The 12,166-nt window shown below is 37.4% G+C and overlaps 1 protein-coding gene across 3 annotated transcripts in view; it reads left to right on the forward strand.

Moving 5' to 3' along the window:
* CycB3 (cyclin B3) overlaps window positions 1-12,166 on the forward strand; it is a 177,440-nt gene that overhangs the window by 89,967 nt on the left and 75,307 nt on the right. For all 3 annotated transcript variants that reach the window (XM_067136461.2, XM_067136463.2, XM_067136462.2), the window contains exon 5: window positions 2,794-3,024. In XM_067136461.2, coding sequence (XP_066992562.1) covers window positions 2,794-3,024 — 231 coding nt within the window. The remainder of the gene's footprint in view (window positions 1-2,793; window positions 3,025-12,166) is intronic.

Here is a 12,166-nt window from a genome sequence, read left to right on the forward strand (position 1 = left end):
GAGTTGACACATTTTTGAAGTCTGTCTCAGACTCCTGGAGTCCCCAAATAAGTTTTGATTTCAGAAGGTGGTATGTTGAACCACTCGCTACCAACCTTTTCCACTTGAGCATGCATATACGCAGCACAGTGTAATTTGTGATCTTTTCATACAGTACACACCTGCTTACTTTCAGAATATGTCAGTTCTGTAGAACCAGGGGTTAGATTATGAATGTGCTCTGTAAAAGTACCAGGCAGTATCAAATGGCTGTTCAGTTGTAATTTACAGTCACTACCAGCATTCGTAGGTTGGTAATTTACAGCCTTCGCATCACTATCTCGTAAATGATCATTCACTTAAGTCTCAGAGAAAATCGCTCCCACATGAGCTATCCAGATGACTAAAATCGCTTTCATCAGCATCTGAAAGAGCTACAAAAATCATTGTGATCCATATTAAGTTATCAGTTATGAAATTAAATGTTAATTAAGGTCAATCTAATCAATGCGTATTACTCATAACTAGTTACAATTGGTCAGTACTTGTTTCAGCTTGTTTCAAGCAATCATCAACTGACAAATAATGGTGAAAATCATTCTTTTATAAATTGAGACATACATAAAATATACGTTAAAACGTATGTACCTTTGTAAAACCTGAAGTTGGAGTAGAGAGTATCGTTCTACGTTGTGATTTTATTTGACGTAAATAAATATAACACGAGAACACATTCACTTCCTTATTAAAATTAATTTATTTCCACTGTACGTCACAACACACAATTATACACAGTAGCAAATGACACTATATACAACACTCAATAGCGGAGTACCCTGAAGTCAATTCTGACAAGTACAGATATCAACAACACTGACGCGCGCACTATAACATACTCTCTCTTGGATTCCCCACCTCACTCACTCACTAGTCAATGTTCTGACTGACGCGCTGGCTTGGCAGCTCGATATTTATACTATTCGATGAAACATCGATCGACCAGCTAGTTGAATGGGTACTTGAATGTTCTTTCAATATTTAAAAATGTACATGAAAATATCTACAACATTTGTAATGTCTCTACATGTATCTGGATAATAAAACCTTACAGTAAGTTTCCAGAACCCTTCATATACACCAAATTATAGCACAAAAAGTCTAACATACAAACATTATGGAATTTTCTTCCGCTTTTAACCATATAGATCTTGAGGTTAAACAATATGTATTTGAGGTTATACAATTTTATACTACATATTTACAGAGGAGTTATGTTTAACACTTAATAAAAGATAATTTAGCATTAAATAAACTATAATTAAAATATATTAAACATAATAATTGAAGGTTTTACACCAATTACACCGTCGTATGTACGACAAGAGAGGACAGCCTTAAGATAAGTTCCACCAAGCTCAATAGCTGCAGTCGCTTAAGTGCGGCCAGTATCCAGTAATCGAGAGATAGTGGGTTCGAGTCCCACTTTCGGCAGCCCTGAAGATTATTTTCCATGGTTTCCCATTTTCACACCGGGCAAATGCCGGGGCTGTACCTTAATTAAGGCCACGGCCGCTTCTTTCCTATCCCATTGTTGCCATAAGATATATCTGTGTCGGTGCGATGTAAAGCAAAATAGCAAAAAAGAAAATATCCAAATTTCAAGTGCCCAAGTATTTAAACTGAAATGAACAAAATTACTTTCCATTATTTGAGTGCAATTGATAGGATCTAATGATCTTTCAAGAATGAAACATGTCATTGTATTTTAATTTTGTTTTTCTTTTGCAGATGCAATACTGTTACCATATGTTTTGGCTTTCATGTAGTTCATAAATATATTTAATCAAAATTAGTTTCAGCAAATTGAAGAACCTAACAGTTATATACCAAAGGAAATTCAACAAACATGCATGTGCTCACATTTGTGATTCAATGGGAGATCAAGATGGTTATTGAACAGAACAGAATTCTCTGGCAAGAATATTTTTCAATAGCAGAGTGGAATCATACGGAATTAACATTCATGCAACTTTGTTGAAAATCACATTCTTTTATTCTGCTGTTTGGCTGCAAATATGTATCAGCTCAGCTGTCTCTGATATACAGTTGGGAAGTGTTTTTGTGGTAGCTACTTGCGTTATGTATAATGGACACCAAAAAGTTAATTAACTATTGAATCAATTTATTCAATATACCGTAATTCCCTGCTTGACAAGTCTCAAATTATTACAGCAACATACGCATAAGCACAATTATATAAAGCATGTGTGGTTAGAATGTTAAGTTCATGGTAGATTAGTATGATAATACAAATTTTCCGTCCCCCACATCTCGCACCATCTGCTGAATGCATAGTTTCCCACATGGAGTCCAATTCTGCTACATATGAATGGTGGAGGCAAAATGGGAGCTAGAACCGACTTTGAAACATGCGGAGTAAAACCTGCCGCAGCTCCCCTCCAATACGAAAATAGGTATTGTAACTAATATGAACTTTTTTTTAATCAGTCGTAACACGAAAGAAAAGCTATATTCCTAATTTGCGAAAATAAGGTTATCAGTTTTAAGATCGCCACGTTTTGGAAAAAACTAGTTTTATATTCAGGTAAACATGGTGTATCTGGTATGTTTTATTTCGTAGACAAATGCCTCATAAATCACTATGAGCAAAAACCTGTTTGGCCCTGCAGTTTTCAATGCTGGGGTGTTTATGCATTGCACTTTACTTGATATGCAAGATGCATTGTTATATTTTTACTTTTCCTGAAAATCAGGAGACTGCTTAGTTGTTGCAGTTGATACGTAATGTTGCAGGCTGCATTCCCTATTGATCACTACATGGAGCGTCAGCAACATCTAAACACATGGATGAGATCACTGTTGGTAGACTGGATGGTTGAAGTGCAGGAAACGTTTGAGCTGAATCACGAGACTTTATACTTAGCAGTGAAACTTGTTGATTTATACCTGTGTAAAAATGTTATATCCAAGGAGACCTTGCAACTTATAGGAGCAGCAAGCATCTTCATTGCCAGCAAATATGATGTAAGTACTAATAAGCTATCCAACATAAATGAGAAATTGATGTAGGTTTTGCCTTCTTTAGCTGTTTTTGACTTCATGGGTAGAATATTAGAATAAGTGCACCTGATTACTATTTCTGATGACATGCATACTATCCATACCCGCCCCCAACAAAAAAACCTGTAACTTTTCTGTTTAGTTTCCTTTAGCCTGTCATTACTTTTTTAAATCTTCACAAAACATGCTAGCCAAGATACGCTGTTTTTAATATTGTCCTTTTGCTTCTACTTCTGCAAGAGTGCTACTTCTAATTAGACTTCCAATTCATAAAATGTAATGAAACAAAAACTTGATAATGCTAAACAGTTAGAATTTATTTCCTGTATTAATTACTGTTCTCATCTAGTCTTAACATTTATTCCTTGTGTTCTTGTTATCTATACTCTGCCCATGTTTTGGTTGGCTCTACTTCTCTTTTCTATTCTAATTTATCATGAAGGGCCAATGATCTTTGTTTGGCTCCTTACAATAGTGATTGTCTTGTCCAAACTATTCATCTCAGTTCAGAATCAAACTCTCAAAACAAGATAAGTAACAAACATATTTTAATGTTCCACTAATGGAATAAAATAAATACTTTTTAATAAGTTATATTTTAACCACCTAGGTTCATATTCACCAGTGCAAGTAAAAGCTTTTATTTTGGTTCAAAGGTAAGAAAACAGATAAGTTGCATTTGTATTCACAAACAGCATTATCTCGGTTTAAGATTTTACCGGACAAAGGTTGGCTGGTAGAGCAGGAAATATCAGATGACAGCTTATAGGGCTGGAATATTTGACTGAAAGAGAAAATCACTGTGGTGAGGAATATAACCCAATAAAACTTCTTGGGTGAGTAAAAAGAACACGCTACGTACTTTGAGGACTACGATGACGCTGATTTTTGTAGCATGCTTTAAGTTATCTAAAGCTCAGACACTGTTATTGTTGCAAGTGTATAATCTCATGGTTTAATCTGTATTGAAATCTGTTGTTTGCAATAACATTTTTATATGAATACACTTGTTCAATACATTATAATGTTATGTCTTTATTAATTAAAAAGTTATTTGTGGGACATGTTTCTCTCCCTCACAGAGCATCATCAGCCAACTGTGAATCTTGAAGAATGGTTATCTTCGTAAACAATGACTTACGAACTATTGAACTATTTTTTCAAAAACTTAAACTTACTCTACTAGAATATCATAAAATACATAATCTTTGGTGACATGCATTAATAACTTGGGCTTAGTAGGAGAGATACATTAAAATTGTGATAGAACGAGTTGTTCTAAAATACTTCAAACAAGTAGCATGTCTAACATCTTAGAAAGGCATGAAATTCAATCTTAAGAACTAAATTTGAATATTTCTTTGCAATGAGAACTGGTAAAAGGGTTTTATATCCCTTAAGGATTCAAATTTCATTGATTTGATAATTGAACTTGTGACAGGATATTGGTCCTCATGAAATGTAAATGCTTGATGTCATTTGACCTCGGCGAGTTCTATTGAATAAATATGCTCTTGTTGACGTCAGTGACCATACATTGAAATAATAGATTTAATAAAGGATGATTGAAAGGAGCGTAAATCGACGATTGTGGTTAAAAGTTAAGTAGTTTATCTTGTATGTCTGTAAAAAGAAAAGGAATCTTGTAAGTAATTGGAAGTTGTGTTGCCAGTTAATTGTGTGCTTCTCCAACTTCCCTTACCCCTCCAACCGCCGTTTGTCAGTTTGGTGTTAACTAAGGTTGTTTGGAGACTGCTTGCTGTTCCCGGTCTACTCCTTGTGTTGTATGAGTGAGGTGGTACGAGTTGGGAGGCGAGGGAGTAGGGGTAGGAGGAGAACTGTTCGTAGGTGTAGTTTTGGAAGGGGAATGTCTGGTAGGGGTGCAGGGAGGGGTTGTGTTCTTTAATGTTCCATGATTATTATTTGTTTTGGGGATGAAAACTTGGCAAAACTGCTTTTTTCTAGATTAAGCGTTTGTACAAGTTCAGGTAATTGTTCGTATAAAATGGTTGCCTGATTCTCTCATGTGAGCCCTTATCGCAGAATGTTTGTGTTTTGCAGCATTAACGTGTTCTAAGTATCTTGTGAAAAGTTATGGCCAGTTTGGCCAATATATGAACATTTACACTCTACGCGTGTTAATCTATAGATGCCAGAATTTAGATGAGGGTTATTGTTAGAATTTATACTATTCTGGTTGGAAAATATGTTTGTATTTTGTGTCTTGAATGCTATATTAACTTCTCGTTTTTTATTAGGATTAGTTATTGGAAAAATAGCTGGATTAGTGAATGTAAATGTTGCGATTTTAGAGTTCTTAGTTTTTTCGGGAGTAAGATTAGTTGCTAAATTTTGTTTTACTTTATTGATGGTCCGATTGATCATATTTATTTTGTATCTGTTAATTGAGGCCAGATCTTAAATTTGAGCTCCTTTCCTAAGTTACTATCTGAGAGGGGGATTATTTTAATGGCTCTATAAATCAAACTGAAAAAAGCCGCCTGTTTATGTGATTTTGGACAGGGTAAATCATTTTTTTATCGTTAAACAAGCATATGATGATTTTCTAAATATTTGAAATTCGAACCTATCTCCTATTCGTGTTACATTAATATCCAGGGACTTTGAGTTGTTGGTTTTATCTTTTTTTATGAATTTTAATTTGGGTCAATATTCTTCTTCTTTGTCGTTTAGGCCTACTGAGAACCACGGGGCTCGTATCTACTCTTTGGTAAAGTTGTTGCTTTCTTCTTCCAATACTCCTTCATTTGCTGACTATGAGCCAGCTTTCTCTCCTCTGTCCACTTAGTTCCTGTAGTCTTCTTACTTGTAAGGGACATAGGGAAAACTCCGTATCGGATGGCTTGACGGAACAGTAGTCGGTCATGAGTTTGCCCAGTGGGATATCTATTTGTTCCATATCCGACTTAACTGACGTGATCCATTTGTTCTTAGAAGCCTTGCCTCTTCCTGTTACTGTGAATATCCTGTTGGTGAGTCTTTTGGAATCCAGACGGGCCAAGTGTTCGTAAAAGGTCAGGCGCCTTTTCCTTATAGACGTGACGATGTCCTCCTGGTGTTCATACAGTTCATCATTATGGCGGATTCTGAGAGTGCCTCCTTCCTCTCTGATTGGTCCTAATATCCTCCTCAGGATCTTCCTCTCTTTTAACTCCAGCTTTCTGAGTGGGCCCTTCCTAGCCATTACAAGGCATTCAGAAGCATACTGAACAGATGGTTTGACTACCGAGTTGTAGTGTCTGAGTTTGAGGTTCTTGGAGAGGCACTTAGATGAATAGATACGACACGAGTGATAAGCCCTTTCAACCTTGGTACATCTGGCATCTATGGCTAGATTCTCGCTCTGATTCGCAGAGATCCATTCTCCCAAGTACTTAACTGCAGGTATTTTTCATATGGTAGCGTCTGTGAGAGGAATTGTAGAAGGGGCCTCCTTGATATTGGTCATAAATTCAGTCTTCTGGATGCTGATCTACAGACCAGTCTTAATCGCTACACTATAAAGACTCTGTAAGTTGTAGGTAGCCTTCTCCGCCATCTTGAATGAGGTCCTCGGCAAAGGCTAGGCACGGGACAATGAGGTTGTCTCTCTTGTACCCAAGCTTCAGTCCAGCTTCCGGTGGTAGCATCGTTCTCCATTCCCTAATGATCTTTTCCAGGACACAGTTGAAGAGAATGCAGGAGAGACTATCATCCTGTCTAACTCCTGTTCTGACTGGAAAGCTTTAGGATTGTTTACCTCTGAACCTGACCTTGGATGTCGTGTTCCTCAGAGTGGCTTGAACCAACCGTAGGGTCTTCCCATCCAGACCAAGTTTCCATAGTATGGAGAAAAGGGTGTCTCTGTCCAGAGTCATAAGCTTTCTGAAAATCTACTAGGACCATCACCCAGGGATGTCCACCTCAGCTTTTGTAATTAAGAACTGCCTTAAGATTGTGTATCTGTTCTGGACAAGATCTAGTCTATCGGAAATCAGCTTGGTATTCACCTAACTGAGTCTAGCTGTGTGGTGACTCTATTGAGCAGGGCTACAGAGAGGATCTTGTAGGTAATTTGTAACAAGGAAATACATCTATAATTGTTGAGGTATGTCTTACTTCCCTTCTTGTGGAGGGGATGAATCACGGCAGACGTCCATCCTTCGGGTGGGGACTCTGTTGTCCATATGTCCTTTATGATTTGATGGATGCTCTGCAAAGACTGGTCGTCTGCATGTTTCCACATCTTGGCAACTATGCAGTCTTCACCTGAAGCCTTGTTGTTCTTGAGACCAGCGACGATGTCCTTTATTTCTTCTCTTGTAGGTGGCTGAGAATCAGGGTTCCTGTGTGAAGGCTCATGGAAAATAAGCTTTTCTTTAGGTTCCTCTGCATTTAGTAGCTTCTGGAAATAATCTGCAAGAGTTTTGGTGCAGTCTTTATTGTTCAGTTGAAGTTTTCCATCTGGCCCGTGGAGGATGAGGGTATGAGCTGTGTACTGGGTCGTTAGCTTCTTAAGTCCTTAAGGTCTCTTGAGTTGTTTCCCCGAAAATTATTTTCAGCCTGTCGCATTAGGCTCCTGAGGTAATCTCTCTTGGCACTGCGGATGGTGTTAGCTGTAGCTTTTCTTTGCACGAGGAAGGCTTCATAATTGGCTTCAATTTTATGTTGGTTCCACCTAGTCCAGGCTTTACGCCTTTCTTTTATAACTTCATCACACTTTGAACTCCACCATGGCTGTTTGCCTTTGGTTGATGAGGCAGGGATAGTTTCTTGAGCGGCATCCAGCAAGGCCTTTTGTAAGGTAAGCCATCCTTCTTTCTCTGTATTCTTCCTGAGGGTATCCTGAAAATCACAATCATCGCGCAGTCGCAGAGTGTTGAACCTGGGTATCTTATGACTACTGTGGAGAGTTGGTGTTTTTCTAAAGGGTTGCATATTAATCTTGATAAGTGAAAGGTAGTGATCAGAATCTATGTGTTGGCTCCTCGTAATACCTTGACGTTCTGTATGTCCATATGATGTTGCCGTGCTATAGCAACATGGTCTAACTGGAATTCACCAAGCATAGGATTTGGACTCTTCCAGGTTTTGGCCTTTCTAGGTAGACGTTTGAAGGCTGTTGATTTCAGGACTAAGTTGTACTTGTCACAGAGTTCAATGAGACGTTCTCCATTTCTGTTTGTTCTCTTATGGGCTGGATAATGGCCTACTATCTTCCGGTACTTCCACTCCTTACCGACTTGTGCATTGAAGTCTCCCATGAGTGATGGAGTGGTGGGAAGGGATCTTATCTAGAGTTTTTTCTAAGGTGGCCCAGCATTGTTCTACATTTTCCAGGTTTAAACAGTTTGTATCATTCATGGGTGAGTGGAAATTTACGATTGTGTATGCTCTATTACAAGGCCTGAAGGATAACGAGGAAGTCCTTCCGTTAGGTGAAGTGAAATCTAAAATATGTTCAACCATCTTGTGGTGTACCGCAAACCCAGTACCAAATTGTGGAAGTGTCTTGATAACTCTTTCACCAGGTTTCCCCTTGTAGATTCTGTACACTCCGGACTCTATTGTATCCTCGTCGGTAAACAGTCTCTTGTAGTGCTGCTATCATAACCTTGTACTTTTCCAGCACGTCAAGCGTTTGTTTGAGCTTACCTACCTTCAGTAGGGAATTAATGTTTATTGTAGCAAAGTACTCAGTGTTTCTCTTTGGTTGTCATTTAACAGAAAGATAGAAGTGGGAAGCATGAAGGTGCAGGTTCCCCAGAATCTGATGACCTGCTTGCCCCAGACTGTGTGGGAGTGGATTGTTTACCACCTGGGGTACATTTCTGAATATTCTTTGTCTCTATGTTTCAAGTATTACGAGAGTCGTAATGGTGGTTACCTAAAAGGTGACAGGATTTTAACTATCAAGGTTGTAAGCCTTGAAGCCACCAGCACTGATCGGCTCACCGACCCAGTTTCCCGCTGGGATTGGTTACCCAACCTTCCACTGGGTTGCTCAGTTTAACAGGGACACCTCTTGTGGGTACATGCTGGAGTTGGAGTGAAAGAGGCTAAGTTGGGTTCTCTTGCTGAACCCAATTTGGTACAGTTGCAGATGACAAGCAACGACATGTTTCACTCCCATTTACCCAGAGCCATGTGATGACAAAAGCCACATGGACTCCTCCCAGATTAATTCCTGGGACGTTTCGGTCAATATTATTTATGAAATATAGGATTTTTTCAATATCTTTCTTTTTTCACTATCTATTGTGACAGGTGTCGTCTACATACCGATCCCAAGACAAAGTCCTTTTATGTTTGTTTTTATTTTGTTTTGCTCCAAATGGTCCATATATATGTCTGCCAGTATGCCCGACGTGGGGTCTCCCATTGCCAAGATAAATCTTTTTATTAAATGTGAAATAATTGTTGTTTAAAGTAAATTTCAATATAAGTTAATGAATTCTTCTATTTCACATTTACTTGATTTACTGTGTAAGGAGATTGTTTGATTATATTGACAGTTTCTTTAACCGGTATATTCGGATACATGTTGGTTACATCAAATGAAACCACTCTATGTTGTTGATGTAAGTTTACTTAGTTTATTACAGAATTTTATTGAATTTTTGACTGTCGATTTGTTATTAAACTTGTAATGTCTTTTGAGGATGTTTTAGATGTTTTATACATTAGACTATTTCTACTGTTAATTATAGGACATGGATTTATGTAATTTGGGTAATCCTCTAGCCATTGGTAACTTCGGATTCATACTTATAATTTTTTGGTGTTCTTGTTCATTAAATAAAAATGTTGTATTCTTTAGGATAATTTTTAGATTCCGTTGAATCCTATTTATGGGATCTTGGTTTACTACAGTATAGGTTTTATTTGAAAAGAATTCTTCTGTTTTTGTTTTCTTCCTATGTAGACGACACCTTTGTCATAATAGTAAAATAAATGATAGTGAAATAATCCTAAATTTCTTAAATAATATTAACCCAAATATCTAATTTACGAAAGAAGACGAAACCAACAACGCAATAAACTTCCTGGATATTAATGTAACACGAATAGGAGATAGGTTCAAATTTCAAATATTTAGAAAACCATCATACGCTCCTTTAACGATAAAAAAAAAGATTCACTCCATCCAAAATCACATACAGGCGGCTTTTTTCAGTTTGATTATAGAGCCTTTAAAATTCCCCTCTCAGATAGTAACTTAAGAAAGGAGCTCAAATTTATAAAAGATCTGCCCTCAATTAATGGATACAAAAATATGATCAATCGGACTATCAATAAAGTAAAACAAAAGTTAGCAACTGATCTTACTCCCGAAAAACTAAGTCTAAAATCTCAACATTAACATTCACTAATCCAGCTATTTTTCAAATGACTAGTCCTATTAAGAAATGAGAAGTTAATATAGCAGTCAAGATACAAAATACAAACAGAAACATTTTTTTCAACCACAATAGTATAAATTCTAACAATAACCCTTATCTAAATTCTGGCATCTATAGACTGACATGCGTAGAGTGTAAATATGCATATGTTGGCCTAACTGGCTGTAGCTTTCTCAGACGATACTTAGAACACGTTAATGCTGCAAAACACAACAAACGGCGATGAATGCTCACATGAGAGAATCAGGCCACCATTTTACAACTATAGAAAAAGACCTAAAAATTATCAAAAAGATAGAAAAGGAAAAATTAATGACAGATTTAGAAAATATCTATATCCATTTAGACCAGCATTTGAATAAGGAAAAAAATTTAAATCATGAAATTGAAATAAGAAATCCTTTACTCGAACAATTACCTAAACTTTTACAAACACTTAATCTAGAAAAAAGTAGTTTTGCTAAAACTTACATCCCCAAAACAAATAATAATCATGGAAGGTTAAAGAACACAACCCCTCCCTGCGCCTTTACTACACATTCCCCTTCCTAAACTACACCTAACAGTTCTCCTCCTACCCCTACTCCCTCCCCTCAACTCCTACCACCTCACTCATACAACACAATGAGTAGACACGAAACAGCAAGCAGTCGCCACACAACCTTAGTTAACACCTGAAAGACTCTACCTGTCATGCTAGACTACTGCGTAGAAATATTTAACATATGCATGCACACTGGGGAATCCCAGGGCAATATAGATTGTCAACAATGAAAATGATGTTTAAGAAAGGAGAAACTGACAATCCTGACTCATATCGAGGTATAGCCCTCAAAAATACATCATTCAAAATCTTCATGAAAATTTTAACAGTCAGGCTTGCAGAAGAAATAGACTCCCAGATACCAGAAAATCAATTCGGCTTCTGAAAGGGAAGAAGCACTCGACATGCCGTAAAACACGTAATGGAACAAGTCTAAGGTACATTGAGGCATCCAGGAAAGAAATATTTTGTAGTCTTCATAGACTATTGTAAGGCTTTTGACCTTGTTGATAGAGCAACTCATCCGGAAACTCGATTACCTAATAGGGGCTACACATCCGATAGCAATCATAATCTCGAATATCCTCAAATATAACTGTCCAAATATCAGACAACATAACCCTATCCAAAAACATAACCCAACAAACGGAGTCGTACAAGGTGACCCAATTAGCCCAATTTTATTCATCATGACAGCAGACATCACAGAAGTAATCATAGATACCTCAACATTGTTTATACTTTACGGAGATGATATGGCAATAGGCTCAGAAAACATAGAAGAACTCCAAGAGGTCCTCAACAGAAAGAAACAGTTTGCAAATAAACCACAACAAAACTAAACAAATGACCTTTAGGAAAGGAGGAAAATATGCACCTAAAAATACGATAACCCTACACAACAAACCTCTAGAAGTAGTGCCAAAATTCAAGTACCTTGGAGTCGCCCTCCAAAATACTCTAACATCCTACAATATCCACGTCCAAGAAAGAGCAGCCGCAGCAATAAAAGCAATCTACAACATTCAACAACCTCAACGAATATCATTGGGTACAGCAATGCTACTGTTCAGGACAGCCATATCACCAATAGCAAACTCATGACAATAGAAAAAGTCAAGGCCCAATATCTCAAGAGAATTCTAGGCATTGGAAAGTC

The sequence above is a fragment of the Anabrus simplex genome, chromosome 1 (genome assembly GCF_040414725.1).
Source record: "Anabrus simplex isolate iqAnaSimp1 chromosome 1, ASM4041472v1, whole genome shotgun sequence".
Lineage (NCBI taxonomy): Eukaryota > Metazoa > Arthropoda > Insecta > Orthoptera > Tettigoniidae > Anabrus > Anabrus simplex.